Source organism: Erithacus rubecula, assembly GCF_903797595.1.
Source record: "Erithacus rubecula genome assembly, chromosome: 23".
Taxonomy (NCBI): domain Eukaryota; kingdom Metazoa; phylum Chordata; class Aves; order Passeriformes; family Muscicapidae; genus Erithacus; species Erithacus rubecula.
This window is the reverse complement of record NC_136675.1, coordinates 3552432-3580216: the sequence shown is the minus strand read 5'-3', so window position 1 is coordinate 3580216 and position 27785 is coordinate 3552432. Positions and strand designations below refer to the sequence as shown.

The 27785-nt window shown below is 41.3% G+C and overlaps 3 protein-coding genes across 4 annotated transcripts; all 3 read right to left on the bottom strand.

Moving 5' to 3' along the window:
* Nucleotides 1–1257: 1257 nt before the first annotated feature.
* Nucleotides 1258–12333, bottom strand: RRAGC (Ras related GTP binding C). Its single transcript, XM_079325719.1, has 7 exons — nt 12008–12333; nt 8385–8588; nt 7526–7725; nt 6556–6670; nt 5005–5147; nt 3735–3883; nt 1258–3191 (listed from the first exon to the last, which is right to left on the bottom strand). The coding sequence occupies exons 1-7, from the start codon at nt 12272–12274 to the stop codon at nt 3040–3042; spliced, it is 1230 nt and encodes a 409-aa protein (XP_079181845.1). The 5' UTR covers nt 12275–12333; the 3' UTR covers nt 1258–3039.
* Nucleotides 12334–14565: 2232 nt separating this feature from the next.
* Nucleotides 14566–20396, bottom strand: MYCBP (MYC binding protein). Of its 2 annotated transcripts, XM_079325718.1 has the most exons (5): nt 20275–20396; nt 20003–20075; nt 17644–17692; nt 16863–16992; nt 14566–14674 (listed from the first exon to the last, which is right to left on the bottom strand). In XM_079325718.1, the coding sequence occupies exons 1-5, from the start codon at nt 20287–20289 to the stop codon at nt 14630–14632; spliced, it is 312 nt and encodes a 103-aa protein (XP_079181844.1). In that variant the 5' UTR covers nt 20290–20396; the 3' UTR covers nt 14566–14629. The 2 variants fall into 2 exon arrangements, with proteins under 2 accessions (XP_079181844.1, XP_079181843.1); XM_079325717.1 differs by lacking the exon at nt 20275–20396 and having other exon boundaries at nt 20003–20268.
* A 2343-nt stretch (nt 20397–22739) lies between these two features.
* Nucleotides 22740–26545, bottom strand: GJA9 (gap junction protein alpha 9). Its single transcript, XM_079325845.1, has one exon. It carries the CDS (start codon nt 25086–25088, stop codon nt 23568–23570), a length of 1521 nt encoding a protein of 506 aa, XP_079181971.1. The 5' UTR covers nt 25089–26545; the 3' UTR covers nt 22740–23567.
* Between the last annotated feature and the right edge of the window lie 1240 nt (nt 26546–27785).

Below are 27785 nucleotides of genomic sequence, written 5' to 3'. Positions count from 1 at the left end.
TGTGCTCTTGGCCAAGCACCCAGTCCTTGTAACCTCTTGCTTTATTGTCTCTTATTGTCTTTTATTAAATTTTAATATTTACCAGGAAAGGGAACCTCATTTTTCACAGACCTCCAGAACAGCAGAGAGATATTGCCTGGGATTATTCTGCCCCCTCTCCCAGGCTTGGCCTGTCCCTCCCTCCCTCTCCTGTGTACAGCTGAGAATTGACAATGGGAAACTCAGCCAGGCATCAGCAACAGCCCAGAGCCCAACAATGCAAAGATTGGAATGGAAATCAAAATTATCCATCTCTCAAAACACTTGCAATTGATAGGCTTATAAATGCAAATATTGCATATAATTCCTTCTCTCAGCACACAGGTTACCACTTTGCCTGTGCCCTGCCCTGGCAGCACTGTTCTTCTCCTGAAAAGCATGTCCTCAATTTGCTAAAAAAAATCCCAAAACATCCATACCACCACAGGTTCAGAGGAGGAAAAAAGGGGAAAAAAAGGTAGAAAAGTGAAAGCCCAATTGATGGGTTCCTCTACAAGTTCAGTGCTTTTATTGGAGATACAGTGAAACTGTCTTCCCTTTTCTCTAACAGCATCTCTCCCTGCAGCAGGTCAGCACAGGAAGGAGAGAAGTTCCTGCACAATGAAGAAAATGAAGCCTAATTCCCAACCTTCCTCCTCCTTGGCACCATAAAAATTTCAGAAGCCAAAAACTGCCTCACTAAAGCAGCAACAGGTTATCAACACACTCCTCATATAACAGCATCTGACTTAGTGCAGTAAACTAAAGAAATATTGTACTTCTTATTAGAGACAAATGTAAATTTTAGAGCTGATACTGTGCAGGTAAGAGTGAAAACAGCAGTATTATTTTTTTGAGATGCTACCATTTAGTAAGGGCAATGATTCTAGAAAAAGGTCAACAATGGCCAAAAAACCTGCACCAAATCAAAACACAGTAAATCACCACAACATGCAGACCAGAAGGAAGAATTCCAGAACACAGTCTAAAGCTGTCAATTCATGAAAAGGAAAAGTCACTCAATCATTTGTGTGCCTTTACTGTCGAGAGTCATGGCCTGAAAATTAAGTATTCAGTACTGAGTCAGCTTTTAATTAAGATGAAACCTAAGGCTGACTAAATGGGAATGTGGTATTTAACTTTTTTAAGTGGTCCATAAAGATAACATGGCTTTGAAGAGTTTGCTTAATCTCATAGGCCTTTATAGACTTTTGTTCATAAACACAAGCAGAAACAGTGTTACAGTTTGACTTTTTTTCCATTTTATTAGCACAAAATCCTGTAGTGGGTGAAAAGAAAGAGAACATATGCATGTACTTAGAACATGGAAAACTCACTGCACAAATGGGGATTCCTGCTTCCTGTCACTTGGCCAATTACTTCTCTTACCTTCAGAATTTGAATTGTGATAATGTTTGTAAACTACAAAACCCAATCTTTATGAGCCTGCAGCACTTTTTAAAGAAAGCTCTGCAGTTCCATTAGCAAAAAGGGGATCAGCCTACATTTAAGAGAACAGACCTAGGGCACTTGAATTCCAGTTTCCTGCTGTAAAAAAAAAAAAAAATCATTTACACAGTATGTGCATACACCCCAATGTTAATGCATGTATATTCATTTTTACATAGATCAATAGAAGTTCATTCTATAAGCACAGAAGCAGTCCCATGGTTATTCCTGACCACATAAATACACCAGTTGCAGAGATCACCTCAATTAGCTCTTCTTGCAGAAACTTTTATAGTGGGACTTGTATAGTTGGTCCAATGGCTTTGCAACACCTAGGGGACAGGTAAAAGGAGGCAAGGTCTTTATGGGCCAGTGGCTGGGCTTCCTGCACAGCAAGGCTGGTGTAAAGAATGACATCTGCACTACTAATACCAATAAATTAAAGAATTCACATATACTGCCCATAGTATGAAAGTCAGCAGAATTCACAAAATCAGAAAAACCACTATTCTAGTCAGATTGCACAGAGACAAACAAGCAGGTGTTTGTCATAGCACAGAATCAATGTACTTCCAAAGTCCAGTACTATTAGTGAATTATGGCACAGTGAACTTAATTGCCATGCACAGATAACACCCTCAGACATTTTGCTAGGAATTGTCTTGATTATCAGTCAGAGAGTGGAGAAAGATCCACCATCAAAAGTCAATAACTTTGTAATTTCTTGGCCTGGGAATAGCTGGAAGTGGCTGCTTTATTCCAACAGATGGCAGATATTTCAGTTTAGTTAGCCATGCAGTTGTTTCATGAATAGGATTAATCACACAGATTTATGACATCCATGTCTTTGCAAAAGAGAGCAGGTAGTTTATTCTGATTTTAATCCTTCCCTTCCATCAAAGGGGACATACCAAGAAGTGTGGTCTGAAAGCAAAGTATCACTCTCTCTTAAAACAAAACTCCAGATCAGTTCTCAAAACAAACACATGATCACTAGAACAGAGCTCTCTATCTTGCATCCACTTAACAAGCACAGAATTCATGAGAACTATGAGCACACCAGCAAGAACAAGAACTACTTAATGGAATGATTTGTGAGACCAGCCTCAGCAAGCAAAAAGCCTGAGTTTCACAAGCCTTAATAACACTAATTCTGCTTTTGCATGACAGGAGGTAATCTTAAGCAAAAGAGGATATTCTACAGATTAATTTAAAAAAAACTTTTAAAAGTTAAGCAAGTGACTGTTCAGTGCTCCACACAAAACCCAACTCAATTGTTTGTAAGTTTTGACCAGGCAATCAGTCAGACACAGACTGTTAAAAGAGGACTCCAAACTGAAAACCTACTGCATTTGCAATACAGCTGATTTCAAACTGGCATTTCTAGCTCCACTGGCCTCAAAGTATTTTCACAGTAGTTTCAGTTGCCCAACATGAGTTACAATCTGCTGTTCCACAGTTAGGACCACTCTCCTCTGAAACATACTTCAGGCTTTCAGACTACTCTTCTCTTGTTCCACAAAACTTTGGAGTGAAGAGCTGACAAGTCTATCCAAGGTCTTTAGCTTTCCTTTAGACTGCATTCCTAGGTGTGCCATTGTGAGTCACTGCTTTCATATTTGAGGTGCTTGATTGATGGTTGCAGATCCTGTGGGAGGCAACACCTACTTCAAAAACTTCATGAATGGCTTTGCGGAAGCAATGGAAATTGTAGTCTATCAAACCTGCCAAGGAGAGGAAAAACTGTGTTCAGATTGGCAGTTTTATATAAACAGAGCTTCAAAATCAATAGTAAATTTCATCAATAGGTATTTTCCTAATTATTTAGTATAAACTTGGAGTATTTAATGAAGTTTGACTGATGCTAGTATTTAGTTGAATTGTATCAGTTTTTGGAAAAAAAAAGGTACTAATTTGGAATGCAAGGTGTATATTCATGATCAAATAGTAGGTAAGGGGACCATTGTTCCATACTACTGATTCCACTGAAACTGATGGTAGGGACAGCTCATGTTAGCTACACAAGCCACTCTGGCAGGAGAACAGTGATTAAAGTGATGAAATCATAATTTTAAATTTGTCATTATATCTCCAAGAAATAAAAAAATTCCTCCCATAAGAAACTATACAAATTTGCTCACACAAAAATCCAGGTGACTTGCAAAGTCATATTAATATTTTAGAGCTGATAAAAAATATCATATTAATATTTTTAGAGCTGATAAAAATATCAGCTAAAAGCTGCTCAATGGCAGGAAAATTCTCACCTTTGCGCTCAAAACTCTCTTCTCTAAGAATGCAAACTAATGCCAAAAACTTTGTTACTTCCTTTAAGTACAGGACTGTTGTGTTATTGAGCTTGATAATTGCCATTGACTCTTTATCATAAGCACTTCCACTGCCATCTTCTTTTAACCTAAAAAAGAACAAATTAACCCAAGGCATAATCTAATAGGCATGCATATGTAACTTCCAAGAGAAATAGCTGCTGAATGCAGTTAGAAGAATATTACTCATCCTGAGCTAAGCAAATGGAGAACCTGCAATGCAGGGCTTAATACCATCAGTGAGTAAGACCATTATCAGACCTAAAGTGTCTCAGGAAAGTCAGATCTGAGCAGAGCAGAGACCTTCATTATGTAGTGTTTATCATAAAAGAGCAGTGGAAAGCAAGATACCAGTGTGCACTCTTTGATGTCAATGGAGTGACATCTCAGTGAAATTACTTCATGTAAATTAAAGCAAAGGCTTCCTTAGTGAGGCTGGGGCACAGAATGAAACATGGAGCAGCACACTTTTTGTCTTAAGCCAAACCAGCCAGCATTTACAAGAAAAGATGAGGATGCTGTTTTCTACCTTCAAGTTATTAGTGTTAGTTAAATTACTATAGAAACAAATGTTGTAAAACAAGTTACTTGTAAGCACTCCTGAAAAAAACCCAAACAGTTACCCAACCCTGGATCAACCCATCAGGAGCCAGACCATTAAATGCTGTGGTATTTTCTTGGTAGCACTGCATTTTCCAGGCTACAATCACAATTCTAAGATAAGTTACCACTTCAGAAGTCCAGTGGGAAGTATAATTCTGCTGTAAATTATGAGATACTACCACTATATGCATCCCTCACAGAAAGTCAGCAGGAGATGAGCTGACCTCACAAATGTTGTTTTGCTCAGACTGCAGCAAGTCTCAAAATGTCACTGCAAATTACACTTACTGTGTGCTACTGACCCCAGTTATTTGCAGGTCTTTATGTACTTGCATCCACCATGCCAAACAAGACAAGCAGCATTCAGATTTTACATGAAACACAATTCCTAGAAATGTCAGATATCTGTCTAGGGCCATGAGTAGAGGGAAACAAACCAAGTATAAATGCTGCCAAATCATTTGGATTTATTTTATTTACTCACAGAACCAATGTGCTCTAAATACCAATTGATAGCATTTTGCTGCATGACAAAACAAGCACAGTTTGCAACCTATTTTACACCTTCTGAGATTTTTTTTTTTTCCAGAAAGTATTCATCACTTACCCATATATACAGGAAACATCTATCACTACATCAATCATGTCACAGCACAACTCATATGACTGCATGTCCACAGGGGAACTGTCTGTTGCAATGTAGATTTTGCTGACTACGTCGAAGAGAAAAGCTTTTTCAATGCCTGAATTCTTCAGAAAGAGAAAGAATTTGGAGGAATTTTTAAAATAGCTGCATTTTTAAAATCTCAAATCATACATTTTCACATTCCTAGTAGCAGAAAATAGTTTAAATATAAGCAATTTAGAGGCTTAAGACAGATTCAAGATTTAAAGCATATACTTTCTGAATACAATATCGTTGTCATAGTAGATATCAACATCACAAAGCTGACAAAAATAAAACTGGGGACTTTGTTACCATTCTTTTAAGTTTATTATTTAACTAATCATTACTAAGGTTACATTTTACTATGATTCCAGAATCCATATCCAGCAATTTACCTCTTCTGTATTTCTATTAACTCCAGAAGAGCCATAATTCATATCCACCTAAGGAACTCAGAGATGAGATATTTCATAGTACTATGCTGATTCTTACATTTTGTGCTTGCAGTATCTTGGCAGCTCAGTTTCTGCATAAAGCATTTGCCATGCAGTTTAAACACACAGAGCAACTATGTCAGCTACTGAACTTAAAAATCCATGAAAAGTACCACACTATGCCTATGGAAAAGCACAAAGCCATTTGTAACTGAGCACTTTGGTAAAGTGCCTTCTATGGCTCAATTTACTGCATATACACTACTGGTAATGCTTATTTCCTTTATATTCACCAGAAGTGAATATCCTTATCTCTTCCTAGCTAGTCTGAATAGCCAGGACAGTGACCTGAGAATATCCATACAATCCTTCTGGCACCAGGATTACACTCCACATCCTCATGGCACTGGGCAAGGTCACCATGGCCTTAATCCACTGGGTAGGTTACTACAAACAGTCCTCTAACAAACAAGCATTACATGGTAGCACATGGGGACATGTCTAATCCTCCTGGATAAAAATGGTTTTTTCTTTGTTGTCTACATGCCTGCAATGGCTTCACAGACTTAAATGAGATGGTCTTTTCTCTAGGGTGGTATTTTACTTGATTAGAAGTACAGAGCAGCAAATTTCTATGACAGTAATTGCACAAAAAACACAAACACTGAAAGAATAAGGACAAAAGCCTCACAGGTCAAATGAAAGACAGCTAAAGCCAAGTTCACATTATCAAAAAAGTCTCTTGCCAATAGAGCTAGGTTAGACTACAGAGTGCCTTAGGAAAGCAGTCAGCATACCCTGCTGGCAGGAATCTTCTATCAGCTGCTATAACCAGGCAAAATACACTTTGTCAATATTTAGAGAAACCCCACAAAGCACACACCAGTACAATTCAGCTGTGGTAAAGAGCTTTTAATAGAGAAAAGCAGGTCAGCAGAGTACACCTACATGAGCACCACTCAGATGTCTCAAGGGCAGATCTAGCCAGCAATCTTGAGCAGGACTTGTCCTACCATTCTGCACATTTCATTCAAAGTTGTGTTAGATGAACACTTACTGATATGAAGATATTAAGTAGATTTTCCAGAGTTGGCAGTTGTGGAATGAGCTTCTGTACCACTTTACTGAAGGCTTCAAATATTGAATGGTCATAGATACTGGTCAAATAAAAGCTGAGATGATGAGGAAAGGCAAAGAAAGAAAAAAATAGAAGAAGATTTAAAAGTATTTCAGAATTGCAACAGAAATGGCAAAGTTATGTTTTCTAACATTCAGGCCTGTTATTTTGCTATTTTGCCTTTATCAGAAATATGTCTGGATATTGCACATAGATTTTAAGTTCTGAGCAGCTGGAGTGCACATGAAGCAGATTTTCCCCATCCTCAAGAGACAGGAGACCAAAGATAAAAATTGGAACATTGTTAGAACACAGCCCACAGAATGCTTATCACAAAGGTGTAAAAATGCTTAATCAGATTTCTTTCAGTCCCATTCCTGGCCTTCCACTATTTCTCATTTACATCAAAAGATACTGGCTCCACAAAAACCAAAAGAACAACAAAACCAGGGAAATTATAGTTTGTTTTAAATGTGTCTGTAGAAGATACCATAAAGGTGAGCCAAATATCAAGTAACAGCTTTTAGAACCAATCACATTAATAACAGGAAAAAGTCAGTGCAAGTCAGAACTAGCATGCAGAGAGGGTCCCCTCTCTTTTCCCTGCCCCTCCAGCCCACAAGCACAAATTTGTTACAAATCTGTTACACTGAATGAGAAAGACTTTCAATTATCACCCAGTATGGATAAATCTGCTGATTGGAATCTGATACAGCAGCCTGCCTCCTTTTTAGCCAGCCTAGCAGCTGAGGCTTGTCCATAAACTCAGTGTATCCTATTAACACAAACTGGTTCAATATTCAGAAACTACCCCAGACCTTGCTGCAGTTGTTCAGTGTTACATCTGAAATCCTTTAATCTTGCACATCAGCAACAGTATGAACCACATATGCCAGAGTCTTTAACTCACCTAAGGTGAAGCTTTTCAAGCCCAGCATCTGTAAGATCATCATTAGCCCTCTGATGAATATCCCTCTGAGTTTCTATTTTATGGTCATCTGATAAACCATCAACTTTATGAATAAAAACTTCAAAGTTCATTTCTGGGTTGACCTTGTAGGCTTTTGAAACTGTAATGTGGAGTCTTGTTAAAGCTTCCATGTAGTCATCCTGTAAATCAGTTTTGGCAGGAATGAATGACAAAGTTGCTGCCTGATAACTATTCCATTCTGCACAAATACAAAATATTTCAGTGCAAGAACTTCACTTCTGTAACTAAATAGAAGTAAGGGAGAAGATAATACCTTGACATGTCACAAATCCAAGCAGTTTAGATTCTTTATGTCAATTAAGTTTCATTAGCTATACAAAGCTCAGCTACACAAAACCAGACTACAGAGCAAAAAGTGATTTACACTTCAATTCCAGCACAGGCAGCAGTGATCTCCAGATGGTCCCAATAACCAGTAACCTCCCATGGTTTATTAGAAGCTACCTGATATGCAGTAGTACCAATACTAGGAACTGAGGTCAGAAGTGTGCTGTTATTAATAGAATTCCAGAGCAAAATAAAGGGATAATTCAGACCTTCTAGCCAGGCAGGCACTCACTATTATCAGAGTACAAGCCCTTTTCCACTCTCTCCACCAGTAGTGTATGTCCAGTCACTTCCCCAAAATAAAACCACACACCAGAAGTCAGATTGCCAATGCAACCCTTCATACACGAGAAGCCTTCTGAACTTAGCTAAAAATATAAATTATTGGCCCCTTCCAACATTCCTTTTGCAGAAAAAGCAAAAATAAAACTTTGTTGTGATTTGTATTTACCTGGGCATCAATAACATATATTAGAGCACCTGTTCCTCTGAAGATCATCTCATAATCAAATGTTGGATCAAAAAAGTCCATCTGTCCAGGAAAATCCCATATTTGGAAGTTCACAAATGAACTGTTGGAAATATCATCCTTGTAGATTTTGTTGGTACTTTCCAAGAACAGAGTCTCATTGGGAGACATTTTGTGAAACACCACCTGTTAAAAGAACACAAATAAAAGTCTAGATTTTACCTTATTAGAAAAAATTAGTGAAAGATTTGTGACTTGAATTTTACAAATAAGTTTATCCATCCTAAAAGGTACAGCTTCCTTTTGGCAAATAGCATCAGCTAAGGAAATTACCCACCCCCTGAAAGAACCAAGCAACTGAATACAATTAAACATTTTCACAAGTTCAAATAACACTACTGGCTGAAGACACAGACATTCACAGTACTCTTCCTTTCCCTGCAAGGCTAGCACAGTGTTTTCAAATTCTGTCATATTTAGATCTGGTATAAAGCCAGTTAATTAAATACCTGCAAGCTTTTAAGAACCTTTCCTTTCCAGTCTTAGAAATTCCTAAAGGAAATTTTGCTTTTAGTCTGGTGTCAAGTGTTAAAAGACAATATAATCAGATGGTTCCTAGACTACAATAGAAGTGTACAAAAATAACATCTCAGTTTCAGAGGCCCAAACAGGTAGTTTGCCATCTATTAACAGCTCCTTTTGACTGGAGAATCACAGAGTGGGTAAGGTTGGAAGGGAGCACAGTGGGTTCATCTGATCCAACCTCCCTGCTCAAGCAGGGTCATCCCAGAGGATTGCATCCAAACAATTCTTGAGTAATTCCAGTGAGGGAGACTCCACACCCTCTCTGGACAGCCTGTTCCAGGGCTCAGGCATCCACACAGTAAATTAATAATTCCTCGTGTGTAGGTGGAACTTCCTGTGAGAGTTCACTAAAGAAAGGATGAAGGATTTCACACTAGTTGGTAAAAACAGTTTAGCTGCAGGATGACAAACATACTCGTTGTTAAAACTCAAAAAGCCCCACTGGGATTTTAACCCTTCCTTGCACAGAACCAGCAAAAGCAGCCTGTAGCAAAAACACTCAGTGTCAACAGAGAATGTTGTCCTAACTCAACTAGACAACATCAAATTTCCTCCAAACAATGTACTCCAAATAATGCAGTCACACACTAGCAGTGCAAAAAATAAAAGTTTCATATACAGTATGGTAAACCTAAAAACTTCACAATAGGGACTGCAAACTTGATAATTTCAGTTTCTTCAAATGTTTCATACACTTACAGAACTCATCCATTAGAGACCTGATGCAACAAACTGTCAAATAAACTGCAAGACAAACAGCTCCACACCTGGTACAGTTTAGAGAGGTTTAAAGTAATACTTCAACATAAATTTTTAAGGCCAAGGAAAAGAATTTATTTCCTTGGGGCAAACATCTTAGGAGGCCAGGGTCTAAATGTGGTTTTAAACAGCAGGAAGGAAAAGTAAGAACAGTTCTGGATACATAGCAGCTATACTGCATTCTTGCAGGTTTGTAGCATAGTTTTAAAGTATTCTGAAATCAACATTTCTTTTGGAACTCAGCATCTCCCACAAGAGCAGGACAGAATTAGTAAATTCAGTTTAAAGCTGCTAAGTCTCTGAGAAGCAACACTGTCACCTCTTTTTTCCTTTATTCCCAAAATAACACATTTCTTCAGATTGATGTTCTCCACCTGAACTCTTTCCAGTTTCCTATTACATCAGTACAGCAAGTCCAGTTATGCAAGTCTGCACAAAAATGTTTATGAACTGAAGTAACCACTACATTCCCAAAATCTACCTACAATTTGCTACTGAATATTCATAGATTACACCAGTATGGAAAAGCCAATTGACCCAAGTGGAAAAAAAGAGTTCCATGTTTTTTTCTTTTGTGAGAGCCCTCTTGTCAATACTGCTCTCAGTAGAAGCATGAGATTATTTAATAATTCATGTTTTTCACAGAAATTTCTAGATAATCACAAAGTCAGTGCTTTCCCCAATACTGTTAATCTTGCATATACCCTCTTTTCTGGCAAGGGGACCAACAGTGAGTGCCCAGACAGAAGGGCTGGGTCTGGTAATGACCATTTTTGAACCAGAGAGATTTAAGAGCAGAGACACTGTTAATAAGAAATTTCTTGATAAAAAAGTTTGCCCAGGCAGCATCACAATGAGCTCCTAGGTACCTGAATCACAGCTTCTAATTCCTAAGTAAGATTGGTAACTAAATGGCAAAAGATCAATTCTATGTCCTTCTATTACATATTCAACATGACACTATTCCTTTCCTATACAACTACTGAAATAGGCCCTCAAAGAATTGAAAACTACCAATCCTGGCCATAAAAAAAGTCCAAAAGCTTCATCTATAAAGACTTGTAATGTCTTAAAATCTATCTGCCATTTGGAGTTCCTGTCCTCCTCTAGCTTTTAGGGTTCCATTTTTTCAAAAGTGGATACAATAAGATCTCTAAGAGTCTACAACGAATACCATTCATATGACTAAAAGAGTCAAAAAAAGGCTCTCAGTCAAAGCAGTACATTTGCACATACAGTGGGAGCATTTGACCTAAATAATGGGGAATAACTGGTAAGGCTAAAAAGCAACAACAGTCCAGTCTGCCACTGTGTTTCAGCAGAGCACAATGGAAAAGATTTCTCACTATGAGAGTCTGAAATCAGAACTGGTTTACTGCAGTCTATGGATAACCAAGCAGTCTGCATAAGATTGCTACAAAAAGCAGATGCATACCTGCTACACTGCAATGTCCAAAAAGGCTTTTCTGCACAAAACCTTTAGAGAAATCTCAGTAGGTTTTCACACTTGCATCTGAAACAAATTTGAAGCCCTTAAGTCTAGAGCTGAGACTGATGCATCTCACTAGTAATATCTTCCCATAAAAACATCACCTGCGAAGTTCACAAGAGGGACTGCAAACATAAAATTCACACTGAAGAACAAAGATTGCTCTGAGCACTGCAATTCTACTGAGCTACGTGGCAAATGAAAAGTCAGTTTTGTCTTATTTTTATTAAGAAAGGCCGGTGACTTAACAAAGCTACCAACAAACCTAAGGCACCAGAACTGTTGTGCTTCCTCCTTGCCAAGTGACTCTCGTTTACTCGTCAAGCAGCTAAAGGAAACCAGAGGCTCCTTCTGCTCACACAAAAGCAGAAGTCCCTTCCAAAACATCAAAGGGCAGAACAACAGCTCAAGTCTTCTTCCGAGTGGAAGCACCACCTAAAAACCACACACCTGTACCATGTAAGACAACACCTCGTTATATACAATATATTTCACATCACTATCTTCACTTTTTACTTTTGAAGGCTTAAAAGTGAAGAGATGCAAAGGCTACAACCTATGCTACACAACCTTCCTCTCTAGGGCAGATGATCAGAGTCCATTCTGGAAAGCAAACGTCTTTAAGGAGGAGGCTCCCGTCGCTCGAACTTCGCCACATGGGCCCACAATAAAGAGCAGGAACTGCCCGCACGGCAGCACAGCAGGAGAACCAGCTCGGCGCCGGAGAGGCAGCGCGGCAGGCAGAGGCGGGGAGCCGCCGGCTGCCCCTCACCTTCTGGATGGAAGATTTCCCGCTGCGCCGCAGCCCCATGAGCAGAATCCGCGGCTTGGAGTCCGCCCCGCCCGCGCCGCCGCCAGGCCCGCCCGCGCCGCCCCCGGGCCCACCGGGCCCCGGGCCTCCCTCCAGCTCCGCCTCTTCCTCCTCCTCCCCGTAGCCGAAGTCCTTGGGGAACGAGTCCGCAGCCCCGAAGCTCCCCCCCACCAAGGCCGGCTCCTCAGCTGTGCCTGGCGCGCCCGCCCCGCCGAACTGCAGCGCCATGTCCGCCCGAGCCCGCCGCCCCTCAGCCGCCAGCGCCCGGCCCAGCGCCGCCTCCTGCCCGGCGGCCCGGCCCGGCCCGGCCCAGCGCCGCGCTGATTGGCCGGCGCCAGGCTGCGCGGGCAGCTGATTGGCTGCGGCGGGCAGCGGGGCAGGAAGGCTCCGGTCAGCCGGCCCGAGTCACCTGACGGCGCTGCCGCACGTGAGCGGGGCGGGGCGGGGGCGGGGAGGGGCGGCGGCACCGAGCACCGGAGCGCCCCGCCCCGCCAGCAGGCCCCGCCCCTCGAGCGAGGCAATGGCACCGAGCGCCGGGAAGCAGAGCCCCGCCAGCAGGTCCGGCCCCCCCGAGTAGAGCAATGGCAACGAGCACCAGAGCGCCCCGCCCCGCCCACTGGTCCCGCCCCCCGAGAAGAGCAATGGCACCGAGCACCGGAGCGACTCGCCCCGCCTCCCGGTCCCGCCCCTCGAGCAGAGGAATGGCACCGAGCACCGGAGCGCCCCGCCCCATCCGCAGGTCCCGCCCCTCGAGTATGGTAGTGGCGCCGAGCACCGGGAAGCAGCGCCCCGCCCCTCCCCATCCGCAGGTCCCGGCCCCCGAGCGGGCAATGGCACCGAGCACCAGGAAGCAGCGCCCCGCCCCGCCCCATCCGCAGTCCCGCCGGTCCCGCCCCTCGAGCGGGGCGGCGGCACCGAGCCCCGGAGCGCCCCGGGGGCCGGCCCCGGCGGAGCGGTGACAATCGCACCGGAGCGCACGGCCCCGGCCCCGCTCCGGCCAGCCGCCCGTCCCGCTTCCTTCCAGGCAGAGGAGCTTTCGCCGAAGACAACGTTACCTTAACAGTCTTCCTTAAACAGGCATTAATTTTCTTCTAGCAGCCCTGGTGTAAGCAGGCACTGAGCTGAAGGTTTAACAAACATTTGTTATTTCATCACAATCCCCGTTTAAGGCTTGACACATGCAAGTGCTTTCAGAGGGGAGCAAATACAGTTATGACACTGAGTTTGGACTAGTTCCGTGGCAGCGGGCAGCTCGAGTCAGGAGCAATGCCCTGTGCGGGTTTGACCAGCACCTTTACCTGCCTTGCTGCTGCTTCAGCACAAACACGTGCATCTCTACAAGTCCTTCCCCAGCATTACCCTCTCCCTGCTTTTTTTTTTTTTCCCCCCAAGTAATGCTTTACAGACTTAAAACGGTATTTCCCCCCCTCATTTTACCTCTCTTCTGGTCTCTTCAGGCAATAAATACAATAAATACTTTTAAGGTAAGGAGTTATTACATTCACCAGCCCTTGATTATGATGACTAACAAAAGTTCTGATCAATCCTACTACATTTTCAAGATAGTCTAAACTTTCTTATTTTTAGGATGGATTTTGCAGACTTATAGCCAGTAAATCTAATAAGACAACTACTCCATTTAATTTCTCCCTTTCTTTGTTTTTCCTGTTATCAGCTGCCTTTAAAGTACGTAGTTTTAGAGTGGAAACTAATGCAGCTCTTTAAAGTATTACTTTATTTTTAATAAAGGTCTACTTTGCATTTCAGAAAAGTCATTTTAAAAAGTCAGGGAAAGGGGAAAATTAATAATGAAAAATCACATCCATGTCCCATCCCACTTGGGGATTTTATTTTCCCTGATAGATGAATCAGAAAGCAGAACTCTCCATATTGTAGTCTTATATGTTCCACTCCAATTGCACAGGACTTCCTCACAAGTCAGAATTTTGTATTATGTTCAGAACTGCACAGGCAGTATCTGGATCAAGTCTCCCAAGCTCAGTTTCTGAGGTGGGAGCAGAGACATGAACTGCACGGGAAGAGGCACACCTGATGTAAATTTAAGTGTCAGTTCAGCAGGTACTGCATTTCACATTGTGCTGTATCCATCACTTAACTATCCTGGCTGACTTCATGCCCTTCTGAGTAGAGCATTACCCTATCAGCTTCAGAAGTCTCACCTCAAACACAGAAAGTAATGTGAATGTCCTGATGTAATTTACAGTTGGTCCATCAGTGTCATGTCACCCCTTTCAATTAAAATAAAACAAAGACAGACCAGCAATTCAACAGGACCACTGACCATGATGTGAAAATTACAGGAAGTTGGCAAGCACAGTTACCTCAAAGTTAATCATAGCTGTCACCTTTTCCTAAACACAGAAAGCAGGAACAGTAGCCAGTAATGCTTAACTCAGCAGTTGCCATGGCATCTGCATGCTCACAGTAATGCATTCTTTTTCTTTAAGATGATGAAGTAACAAAGTAGACAATACAGAGTTCACACACATACACACATATACAAAAGACCACATTTCTCAGGAAGCCCTTTATTAAGTCAAGGCAATAAAGGAAAAACTACTTTTATTCACCATGCTTCTCATCTTGAGGTTGTTCATACTGAGCCAGCTGTGGATTTAAAGAAAGGAATTTAGTTAGTCAAAATATTTCATGTTAGGCTCTATATTAAGAAGTGAAGGAAAATGTATGGTCTGGACTTGTTCCATCTACTTTACATCTATTTTAACTCACTCATCCTTAAGCAAATCCATTTTAAAGTCAGGCAATACCTTCTCCCAAAACATCCATTTCTCACACTGTATAACCATGCAGCCATAACAAGGTGGATTTTAAAAGCACTTTGAATCACATGTGCCTTGCCCTTAACTTTTCCCTGCTTCTTATTCAAGCAGCCTTTAAGTACTCTCATCTTAAACAGCAGTTGGTAGTGACAATAAGCTTTCACTGTAACATAATTAAATGAAACAGTCATTCTCATTGCAATAGTATCCAACCTAACGTTTCCTGTTAGCTTCCATGATGCTTTCTGAAGAGTATAGCCTGGGCAAGTAAACACTTAAATTTGACCTTTACAAGTAAAGTTACTACCAAAAAAAAAAGATACGAAGTTATTCACATGACCTCAGTGGCATTAAAGGTAAGTTCAAGCTTTAAAAACAGTTCAAGAATTGGGGCCAGCTATCTGAAATATTTTATTTCAGTTTACTCAGTTAAGATTCCCCACCTCTTCAAACTGCAGAGTGGGTTAAAAATAAAGTACATAAAAATAAATTTAAAATATAAATAAAAATTTAAAATATAAAATATCCATGTGTTCCTATCAGCAGCAGTAAATTGCAGCAATCACTGCTGCTAACAAGAACCACTAAAATCAGGGGGTTTTTATTGTAGATTTTAGTACAACAGATGACTAGTACACAACCCAAAGTCAGTTTTCCACCAATGACCTAACTGTTGACTACCCATCCTCCTCCCAACACACACAAATATCTGACGTTGCTGTGATGAATGCAACAGTAGTTACCAATAAATGCACAGATAAAGGCATGTATTTTATGTTAGAGGACTGCTACAAGAAAAGTAGTGTTATCCCTGCATGCTGTGTGAACTACAGTATGTTAGAATGATGGGCATTACATTGTAGTGGAAAGAACAGGAAAAAACAAAACACACTAATATGGAAAATAAAGGAGTTATTTAAAGAACAAAGAATACAAAAACACCAATGAACCCGTGATTCCAAAAGGTTTACTTTCCTGCAACAAGTTTTGACTTCCTGAAAAGACTTTTTAAACAAAGACCCAGATTACTCTGCTCTTATCTATTTATTTACTATCAGCTGCATTTTTAAGTCTGCCAAAACAAGTGGCTGGTCTATTGCTACTCTGCCTAAAATTCTTTGCCATATTTCCTAGTAAGAAATAACAAATGTAGCTGAGGACTCATAATGAGTAACAGGAAAGAGAATTATTAGGACAGCAAGATGTCACTCTGGATAAAAAACACAAAGGGGTAATGCCCAATAATTCCTCCCTAAAGTGAGATGGTTGTCTTATCTGCCAGTAAAAACCTCAGGGGTATTCACAGATAACAGCCACCATCCTGTTTGAACAAATGCACAGAAACCTGGAGCAGCACATGAGCTACCAGCATATGAACTCATGGGTTTCCTTCTCCAGTGTTGTTAGAAAGCTGCTCCCACCTCAGAGCTCTCTTAGACTCCCTGCAGACCCACTGAAGAATGGCCCTGCCCTAGCTAAGTGTCCTAGCACTCCAGAGTCATTGTTACACCAGGATCATTTTAGGTAAAAAGCACAAATTATTGTTCTACATAGATCTAAGTGCTGTGTAAGATCCTGCCATGTGCAAGTCTGTGCCAAGTGACACAAAGTAATACATAATATTCCTCCTTCAATCTGCCTTTTGCAAGGCTTTATAGTGGATACATTACCTCACTTGTTTTTCAAAACTGTCCTGAAAGTATGATCTACATAATATCAGACAACTTAAACACATCCACACAGACTCAATACAACATATCAGACACCATAATACACTTTCCCTAAATAAATCAAATCCCTAGTTTAGCAATATTTTATGTTACATTCTATAAGAAGTGTTCCATAAAAAAAAAAAAAAAATTACTACAATTAATTCTATCAGCATTTCTCAGTCATGAGGCTAAACAAAAACCACATCTATCAATAACTCTAATGGAAGTTATCACTATTTTAATTAAAATATTTTTCTTGTTGCATAATATGGAACTATAGAGTAACACCAAGTAGACTTTTACCTTGTTTTTCAGTTTTAGATTTTCTTCCAGCACAGCTTCATATTTTTCTTTCACCTCTGCCACTTCCAAGCGAAGTGCCTCTATTTCTGGATTCTCAGGAGCTGAAGCTCCCAGATGATGCTTCAGAAAACTGATATTTAGATGTTAAGTATTTCTTCAGTTAGGTAACTATATTTTAGTTTTAACATCCATGTTGAAGTTAGCACTGCAGTACACATGGCCAAAATTGCACTAAGCCATTAAGATTGCTACAGGAAAAAAGTTAGCAAAATAAGAGAGCTTTTCAAATTCATAGCTACATTCCTTAAAAACAAACAAAAACAAGCTATCAGTACAAATTCTTACGTTACCACCCCCTTCTTTTCTCCTCTTAATTGCAGATATTTTGAAGAATTTAAACAAATTTTTAAAAAATTGAGGCTCCTTAAAAATAGCATGAAACAAAATATGCTAGTGTATTTAAGAACAAACAAAGAACAGAAAAAGGAAGTGTGAAGAAGCAAAGCTCAGAACCCATTGCCACTGCAGGTACCCAAATCTAATGCTGTAGGTCTAGAACACTCTGAATTGGCCTAACTTAGCTTCATAATTGCTGGCATACTGTAACACCCACTTTTCTTGCATCCTGTCAGACTCTGCAAGCTTGTGAAAATGCAAATATTAGTGATAAAAGTCATGTTCTCAATGCAAGGATTCATAATGAGCCTATCCAGTTCACCCATGAGTCAGAAGCACGTGCATGAAGTCTCAATAAATAAGTCACAGCAAAGATAAAGGATACTCCAGTGCACTATCTGGTTTCTCTGGCTCTTCATATAAGGCTACCAACACTGCAAATAGAAAATATTTAACAATTGCAAGAAGTTCATGTAACTCTAAGCTTTTAAAACACATACCATCAGTCAGTGTACAAGTTGCATTTTTCCATTTAACTACATTTTCACCTGCATACTTTGATATAAGCAACATGTCTGCTGTATCAGAGGGGACAGAGCATTCCACCTAGCAACAGCTAAAGAGTTTTAATCCACACAGCCTTTGGCAATTCTAGCACTGAACACAAAAAGGCCTGAAAAAAAAAAATTCATATGCCACAAGCACCCCAGTACTAACTTTTACCAGTAAGACTGAAATTCTAACTATATTGTTGATAAAACTTTTATTTAAGCTACATCTTTGAACAACATGACACCAGCACCTTTGAAACTTCCAGCTTAAAAGCAAACCTCCATTGTGCATTTAGAGTTACAAAACTAAACAGCTGCTAAATGGCTAGGTAACACTGATAATCTTCATGGATGGGGGCTCTAATGGCCAAAAGCACCAGACAAAAGCAGCAATACCCCCACAGCTAAAATCAAATTAGCCATATCCATAGTGACAGAATTGGAGACTCTGTCACAGGGATACCCACCAAGTTCCCAAAAATAACCAGTCTCTGCTCCCCACAGGGGTGTAGTGCCAGCTTCAGATGTCTGAAATACACAGCCAAACTGGTTTTAAGCTAAGTACTCCTAAGTTAAAAGCAAAGTGAGGCTGCCTTACTGCTTGCAAGACTTGTTTTGCCATTCCATAGGATGGTACTGCGATTGAAAATCAAATGGTACTCACACACCAGGCCAAGAGTCTTAGTGCAGCAGCTATCTGCTTGACATCCTAGATCTGCTGCTTCCTCTTTAAACAGCATGTTTTCAATATTAACAGATATTATTTATTTTCAATATTAGTTGAAATATTAACATATTTTTGCCACATACTACGGAAAGGTTTTGAAAAGTATTTCAGAAGGATTTCAAAGATACAAAGTCACACGTGCCAAGTTTAGCACCATCATTTCCCCCAGTTTGATACGAAGTCACTATTCCAGAACTTAATTTCATTCATTTCAGAAAAAGCACTACGCTCCATTCAGGAAAGGGAATTAATTAATTAATTTGCTATTATTTCATCTCAAGAAGTGACTTGCTCTGTGGAGCTCTGGCAGAATAACAGAACACGAAGAAAAGCATTGAGAGGAATGTTACATTTGTCTTTACAAACAAATTGTAGATCTGTTGGTAGGTAAAGTTAGCACCTGGAGATAAAAGAAACAATGGGAGGGATTACACTGATTGATGAATGGAAAAAGAGATTTGCCTTTACAAACAAACTGTAGGTTTGCTGGTAAATAAAATTGGGTAACAGAAGATGAAAGAAGCAACGGGGAAGGGGAAAATTGAATTCTACAAGAATTAAAAATTAAAAGGGAGGGTTATACATTAGAGGGGAATGTCAGGTGTCAGGCGTTCCGGGAAGTCTGTGCCTCTCGAGTACCTCAGCCAGTGGGGAAAGAGAGAGGGAAAAAGCGGCCGGGAAATTAGGATAAAAAGGGAGGCTGCGTCCTCCAAAAATTCCAGAGATCCCAGGGGAATGCCCCATGGCCTCTCCCTTTATTCGAATAGAGCAAAAAGGACTCCTCTGTCTCCTTTTTGGACATAAACCTCTGGTGTTTGTGGGTTAATTTCCCTTACAGCATCGATTGGAAAGAAAAGAAAAGAACCACGAGCACGCATTGAAGGAAAAGAAAAGAACCACGAGCACGCATTGAAGGAAAAGAAAATAACCACGAGCACGCATTGAAGGAAAAGAAAATAACCAGGAGCACGCATTGAAGGAAAAGAAAATAACCAGGAGCACGCATTGAAGGAAAAGAAAATAACCAGGAGCACGCATTGAAGGAAAAGAAAATAACCAGGAGCACGCATTGAAGGAAAAGAAAATAACCAGGAGCACGCATTGAAGGAAAAGAAAATAACCAGGAGCACGCATTGAAGGAAACGCTCTGGCCGAAGAGCGGCGTCCAGGGCAGCAGCAGGGGAAGGAGCCGCGCTGCGCTCCCCGCGCCTCCAGCCATCGCCCCGCAGCCGCGGGCACCGGGCGCTCGCCGGGGCCGCCCCGCCGCGCACCTCCGGCTCCTCTCCAGGCCACGCCGCGCCAAGTTCCCCGGGCGAGCTCTTCTGCCGGCCGCCCCGCCGGACTGAGGAGAAAAAGCGATGGGCGAGGCGAGGCGAGGCGGCCCGAGGGACACCCCGAGAGCAACGGCACCCGCCCGCAACGGCCCCGAAGAGCGCCGGGCGGCACCACGCGAGCCGGAGCCTTACCCTTGGTGAGCATGTCCAGCACTCCCGACTTCTCCAAGTACTGGCGGAACTGCTCCCGCTTGGAGTCCGCGGCCTGAGGGAGGACGCCCATACGGTCAGATCGGCGGCGCGCCCCGCCTCGACTGCGGAGGCGGCCCTTTGGCCGAGGCCGGTCCCGCTCTCCGCCGCGGAGGCGGCACGAAGGGCCGAGCCGGTGTCGCTCGGCGGCCCGCCGCTCCGCGCAGCCGGCACAGAGAGCGGCACCGCGCCCACGCCGGCGCGCTCGCCCCTACCTTGTAGTGCGCCATCTAACCCGCACGGCGCCTGCCCCGGCCGCGCGCCTGCGCCCTGCGCTTTAACGGCGCGAGCGCTTCCCCGCGGTTACCACGGCGACGGCGCCGCGGCAACGTCCGGGCCCCGCCCCGCGCGCCGGCCCCGCCCGCCGCCCTCGCTCCCCTCAGCGCCGCCCTCGCTCCCCTCAGCGCCGCCCCCGCTCCCCTCAGCGCCGCCCTCTCTCCCCTCAGCACCGCCCTCTCTCCCCTCAGCGCCGCCCTCGCTCCCCCAGCGCCGCCCTCTCTCCCCTCAGCGCCGCCCTCTCTCCCCCCAGCGCCGCCCTCTCTCCCGTCAGCGCCGCCCTCTCTCCCCCCAGCGCCGCCCTCTCTCCCCTCAGCGCCGCCCTCTCTCCCCCCAGCGCCGCCCTCTCTCCCCTCGGCACCGCCCTCTCTCCCCTCAGCGCCGCCCTCTCTCCCGTCAGCGCCGCCCTCTCTCCCCCCAGCGCCGCCCTCTCTCCCCTCAGCGCCGCCCTCTCTCCCCCCAGCGCCGCCCTCTCTCCCCTCGGCACCGCCCTCTCTCCCCTCAGCGCCGCCCTCTCTCCCCCCAGCGCCGCCCTCTCTCCCCTCAGCGCCGCCCTCTCTCCCCTCGGCGCCGCCCTCTCTCCCCTCAGCGCCGCCCTCTCTCCCCCCAGCGCCGCCCTCTCTCCCCTCAGCGCCGCCCTCTCTCCCCCCAGCGCCGCCCTCTCTCCCCTCAGCGCCGCCCTCTCTCCCCTCAGCGCGGCTCGAGGGGCAGCCGCGGCTGTCGCTGTACCCTGTTCCTTGCCCGGCTCTGGCTCTGCCCTGCTCTGCCCTGCTCTGCCCTGCTCTGCCCTGCTCTCCTCGCCGGGCTCGGTCTCGGGGCTCATCTCGGCCTTGGCCGGGTGCGGGTGCGGGTACGGGCCGGAGCGGAGCTGTGCTGCTGGGCGCTCGAGGTTTTTCTGTTTTTCAGAGCAAGCCTTGTGGTTTGTGAAATTCAAAATGTCCGATTAATACATTTCGTCTGACTGCAGTCACAGGAGAAAGTGCAGCAAGCAGCAGCTGCCCAAGAGGCTCGGAAAAATGATAAGTGGTGAAAACTTCGCATTGGAAGGAAGGTCTTAGCCTGTGTCTAAAAAAACAGAAGCAGTTATATCTGTTTATTTTTCTGAAACGATGACAGATAAAATATATTTATTATAGAAATTTAAAAAAAATAAAAAGAGACCAATCAAATTATATTGAATGTATGAGGTTAGGGACTTTTCACACTTTTTCTCCATGCTCTTCTGCAATGTTATATTTTTCAGTAGTTACACTTCATTTGGCAAGGTGCTGTGATGAAACAGAATATTTGACTCATGTCCACACATAAAAAAAGTTAATAAAATTCCTCTCACAGCAGCAGAAAAAATATTTTTTTAACTTGTCTTGAACGACAAAAATACAAATGTCATATCTTTTACATGAACATCTAAATGCTAATGTTCTATTATTTAGACAGCAGGAACAGAGTGCATGAAATAGTAGTGTTTTTATTATGGAGAGGTTAAATGTAAAACAAGCATTAGCAGTTATTGCCCACAGGATCTTACACACCAAGAAATGCACGAATCAAAGCCACAGCAGCAGCATTAACTTGCCTAAGCCACACTATACATTTATGTGCTTTCCAGTATATTGCACAAACTTAAATTTTGCAGTGTAAACACAACTGTGTAAGGCTGTATTTATGTATACACATAGAGCAGAGAAGTGAAAAGAATACTTGCTGGAGATAAATCTATCACAAATAGTTTTAATAGTTCCAGTGTGCATTTCTTACTTGGACAGGACCAGATTAAGGTTGCTGCTACAAGCAAAAGAGCTTTTTAGGTTTACTGGCTCCTTTTTTGCTGGTATTGTACAGTTTTCAGTCAATCTGAAGTATGGCTGTGTGGTAAGCATAATGACAATGCACTTTAAGAATTTAATTGTGTGTAATCATGATGCTATATCTCACAAATTATTTTTTCAGTACAAGTACAGTAAGTCAAATCTAGTAAAAAATACACACAAAAATACTAATGCATTCCAGCTGTGACCACCTCACCAAGTATTTACATTGTTTCAGTGCTGTGCAACTCAAATAAATGTATTCCATACATAGAAAGCTTCATTACAAATGTACCATAGCATTTTGTTCATCTTTGAATCTTTTATTATTCCAAGATGTTTCATGGAATTTCCTTTACAACATATGGACCTGAACAGCAAGTGGATGAATGTCCTAATGTTTTGTTATACCCATAAAAATCATAAACACAAATACTACTAAACAAGTAGGAGCTTTGTTTGACTTAAAAGTATAACAGAATTCAGGGGAGAGACAAACAGAAAAGTACTTTCACTGTTTGATAAACCTTTTATATCTTTTGACATTGTAACTGAAATCAAGAATGTACTATCATATCTGCTTTTTTTTGTTGTTGTTGTTGTTCTCTGGTTTTGTTTTGTTTTTTCTGTTTTCCACAGTAAGCCTTTTGGAATTCAAAATGTCTGATTAGTAAATTTCAGTAACTTGTTTTGTGATTTTGCTATCTTATTAGTGTTATGAAAAATGTCCAAAGTAAAGCTCACAGCATGTCTGTAATTCATGGTGCTTTAAAAATGTAGTGGTGTATTGAATTCTGTTAGTATATTATAAGAAATTCACTATTTTTCTGCTGAGAAAGTCAGTGGCAATACACTGAAAAACCAGTGTACCATAGAGTCAAAGAATGAGTGATCTGTTTTGTGATGTTTTTTCTCTTTGTATTTCCCACAGTTTGAACAGTGGAATATGTTTGATGTTCTGCTTTTCAGCTATCAAATGTCTGTTTGGATTCTCAGACCAATTAAGTGGAAACATGTTTACCAGTAAGTTCTTCTGAGAGCACCAGTGCCATCTTTAGCCTCATTTGATTGTCTTTTTAAAAAATATCATTAGACTGTAAATTTTGTCTTCTACTTTTATTCAGTTTAAATATTATCAGCTGTGATTTTATGCCTGACTTTTTTCTAAAATGTGGATTGAGAGGATGTATATTTTCCTTTTTAGCTGAGTGTAGAAGTTTATACACTGAGGTCTATGCCACATTTTCAATACAAAGGAAGTAAAAAGACTGTTTAAAATTACTTAGCTACTATTCAAAGGGTACACAGCTTTTCTATGTAAGCAGCTGGTTAAAGCTGAATTCTTTAGCTACACTTAGACATGGGTCTGGATGATGTCTCTGTTCAGGAGTTATTGGTTAGTGCAGCTAAAGGGTTAACTCACACTATATTTGAAGATCAGTGGGGGCACGCCGACTGCTGGCATTACTTGTCACTGACTGCTGCCTAGATGGAGAGAAAAGCTTAGGACTATTCCTGTTTCTGCTTTGTGTAGATTCTGAGCTCACCACCCCCATGGAGTCAGAAGTGTCTGGTCGGCTGGAATTTTTTACATCAGCGTTGGAAGGAATTTGGGCTTTGTTTACACTGAAACTGCTTTGTCTTCTGTCACTGTTCTTCAGCAGAGAATTTGTTGGTGCTCCTGTGCTGTCAGCCACTGCCTGTTGTCTAAAACTGGTACTAGGAAAAGTTGTACCAGGTTGCAATGAAGTTTGAGATGGCATCTCAGCAAAGCTTCTCAAGTAAAAGGTTGAGGCTGTATCTGCATTCTGAGTAACAAGAAGAAAATGTTTCTTTTCAGCCTCTTCTTGTGCATCATGCATCTCAGTCCAAAGCTGGCCAAGAAAGCTGTCGTTGTTATTTCTGCTGGCATTTTGAGTCTGATTGTCTAAAGCATTTGTAGCTGGCCTCTTCTTTGGAAATTTACTTTCCTGATTGCAGTGGGTGTAATTGCTGCTGCTTTCTGTACGGGTATTTTGCACAGACTGAAAATTTAAAACTGGGTAGAGCATAGTGTCAGTTTGCTTTTCCATCAAAAAGGTATGACTGCTAAGAGCACAAGGAAGTGTTTTCTGAGGGGTGGTGGGTATTTCCAAAGAAGAGTGTGGTATCACAGAGTATTTCTTGGATTTGTTTATATAGAAATTGTCATAGTCATCCTTGTTTTTATTCTGCTCACAGAGTCCCATTTTAATTTTTCGGAATCCTAAGTGGATAATTTCTAGAATATTTAAAAGCAATGATACAGTTGCTATTGATTGCATAAATAATATAAACACTGTCTTTTCTGTTGGCCTAGACACAAAGCAGTCAACTGTGTTGGGACACGGGTCTCTCTGACATTTATAAAGGGGATCTAAGTGAAAACCATAAAGAAGATACTGCCCAATCATAAAGCCAACTTCCACTGCAGATCTTGTGAAAATATGTATCACATAAGTGCAGAGCAAAGAGCCTCTTAGGGGTGCTTTATTTAGCTTCCTTTGATCCAGCTGCCGGAGCTCTCTCTCCAGTCTTTTACGGTTTTCAGTCATTTCTAACTCAGTGCTTTCAAGTTCCACCCTTACCTGAGCTTTCTTTTTTTGCCTCTCTTTTTCCAAGGCTCTTAGTCTGTATAAGGCATGACCCATATACACCAAGGAAGGGGAAGACACAAATATAACCTGCAAGACCCAGTATCTTATGAGAGAGATGGGAAAGGCCTCATCATAGCACACATTTCTGCAACCAGGCTGCTCAGTATTGCATATAAATTCTGATTGTTCATCATTCCAAACATCCTCAGTTGCCACTCCCAGGACAAGCATTCGGAATACGAAGAGGATTGTTAACCAAATCTTTCCAATAATAGTGGAATGAATGTGGACCTCCTCTAAAATGCCTCCAAGGAAATTCCAGTCTCCCATGGTTATTCTGCCATTTTAACACTAAAATGTATGAGAGAAAAAAGTATCAAACAGTGTAAAAGTTGCATTCCTTCCTTAATGTATTATTAAAAAAACAACACTGAGAAAATGATCATGGGAACATGACCAACTGCTCATTAGGAATTAGGTACTATTTTCTCATATATATGAGATGGAGAACTCCCATCATTTGTCTGTGTCTGCTTTATTATTAACATCCTGATAAACATATCACTACAAGATATTAAACACCTTCAGTCTGCATCAGATCAGGGGAAACTAGAGAGCCTGACTTGTGGCAGGATTTTAAGAGCATTATGTGATCCATTTGAACCATCATCCAATATAAATTTGAAAGCAGTACATTTATATTTATATATATAAAAACATTATTTATATACATTATTATATACATATTATCAATTTTTATTTATTTATATAAATATGTATGTTCAGATTATAGTTAGGACACTTATCAAAATACAGGAATATTTGCTTGTCCTCTTTTTTCGGATGTTCCAAGCCCCATGTCACAGCTGTAATTATGGCAGTCCAATTACTGTTTCACAGAGAAAATTGGTTATGTAAAGGAGCTCAAGAGGGAATAAATCATCTCATGAAAATGTCAATATTAATTAAAAAGACTCGTTTAACCGTATCATTTGTGCAGACATTTGCTTTTCATTTATGGATGTCAACAATAAATAAATAGAATTGCTCTAATTGCTTAGCTCCCTCTGATCAATGATACCTGCATCTGAAATAATGAATAGAGTGCCTAAGTGTCAAGCACTTCTATCTTTGACCTCAACTCTGTGAATAATAAATTATTTACACAAAATTCTTTATCAGCATTTTCCTAAATGACTGTCATTTGAATACAGATAAACTGGTAATATAGGTGTGTACATCTCACCTTTCTTCTACGTGTTTATTTCTACATTAACAGGATACCATATTGTGGACAAATTTTTAAATTCCTTTTCAATATTTATACTGTTGTATACATAAACAATTGTAACACGATATTTCATATGTGTGGGGAGAAGCAAAACACTTGTAGATTTATCTTTTCATTGTATGTACAGCACAATTCAATAGAATAGTATCTTATTTTGGTATTTTTTAGGATACAGGTGCTTTAGCATAGCATTTTCTCTTCAAATGGATAAATTTGCTCCCTGTCAAACAGGAGTGCTAACAAGTCAACAGAAGCTGGAATCTTAGGGTTTCAATATTGATGTCTGTAGAGGAATCTTTATGTTAAGGCTTCTAAACATGAAAATACTTCAGCAAATCAGTATATGAATAGGCAAGTTAGACATTTTTTAAAGAGAAACAAATTAAAAATAAGTGGTAAATTAAAAATAAAACATACCTTTCTTTACAAAAATGTGTAAAACTAACCATCTGCGACGTCCAATAAAAAATTACAACCCCTGCTATCTTCCATCTATGTGAGTAAATTGACACATTATAAGCAGTTTATTTTGCTACAGGAGCAAGTGACAGAGTGTGAGCTTTGCACATGGAATTTATATTTGCTGGGGCTGAAGGGAGGAGAAAATCGATCTATTGTTCAGCCTATTACTGCTCCAAGCATAATTGAACTGTGAACGGTAATAGATTCTAATTTTTAAAAAACTAGAAATAAAAAATCTGCAGCTGTAAGTTCTTTGAGATTATCTTCTCTTTTGCCTCTATAGCACCTTCTAAATTTTAAGAAGATTTCCAGCTCAGAAAACCAGAATAAAACAGAACTTTCAGACTAAGTTTTAGTTTAGGTCTTTACTTTTGGCCTTTCCAAACTCACTCTCTCTTCACAGACAGCATCTCTAATATTCTGTGATTCTTCACTTTTCATTTATTCTCCTCAGCCATGTTACTCATCACACAGATATCTTTAAAAGACTCCTGAACTTGACAATGGTTTTACTCTATCTTCCCCATCCATATAATTCAGTATTTCTTTTGGGGAGCAAACCATTCTCATTCCTGTATTATGTTAGACATAATAAAGGTGTCATTCTTCTTGATAGTGATACTTAGGTAAAGCCTATAAAAACTGCCTAGGTGACACAAGTTCCATTTTTAACCCAGACCTAAAGCTGCCCATCTGCATTACCTCAGCAGGGAAAATAGTGAGAACCAGCTGCAGTATTTTCTGTTATGAAAGTGCACACAAACTGCCTGCTCTCAGAGAACATTAATGATGTAATTATTCATAGATTACAATCTAGTATTGTTAACTTTTTATTTATTAACTCCCTTTCCTATTCCTTTCTTTATCTCAGATGGATTGTCATAGCACAGTTGCCCTGTGACTGAGAGGAATGCATGGTTTTCTTCTACATGACTGCTTCTGGTAGAAGATTTGATAAAGCTATGCATTTTACATCCTCATCATCTTAGCATGTGGCAGAATTAGAAATGAAACTCACAGTTGTACCTATACTCCACAAAGTTATCATTCTCTGTGTCTTCCTACAGGAGGATAAAGGCACTGGAACAGAATGAATACTTCTAAATTACTTTTTACCAAGTTTAAACATTTTTGGAAGAATGGCAGTGGAAGTTCTACATGTTAAAGGTACATAGAATGAGTCAGAAGGGACATTAATGCAGTGTCTAGTCCAAGCCCCTTCCATGGGCAGATTCAGCTTTTGCCAGACTGGGCTGCTCAAAGCCTGATCTAAC

Coding starts and splice junctions, on each gene's coding strand:
- RRAGC (XM_079325719.1), bottom strand. CDS start 12,274: ATGGCGCTGCAGTTCGGCGGGGCGGGCGCGCCAGGCACAGCTGAGGAG. Junction 8,589..12,007: donor GGAAATCTTCCATCCAGAAG/GTGAGGGGCAGC, acceptor TTCTTTTAACAG/GTGGTGTTTCACAAAATGTC. Junction 3,884..5,004: donor GATGTTTCCTGTATATATGG/GTAAGTGATGAA, acceptor GTTCTTTTTTAG/GTTAAAAGAAGATGGCAGTG.
- MYCBP (XM_079325717.1), bottom strand. CDS start 20,093: ATGGGCGTCCTCCCTCAGGCCGCGGACTCCAAGCGGGAGCAGTTCCGC. Junction 17,693..20,002: donor GCTGGACATGCTCACCAAGG/GTAAGGCTCCGG, acceptor TTCTATTTGCAG/TGTTGGTAGCCTTATATGAA. Junction 16,993..17,643: donor AAACCAGATAGTGCACTGGA/GTATCCTTTATC, acceptor TCTAAATATCAG/TTTTCTGAAGCATCATCTGG.
- GJA9 (XM_079325845.1), bottom strand. CDS start 25,088: ATGGGAGACTGGAATTTCCTTGGAGGCATTTTAGAGGAGGTCCACATT.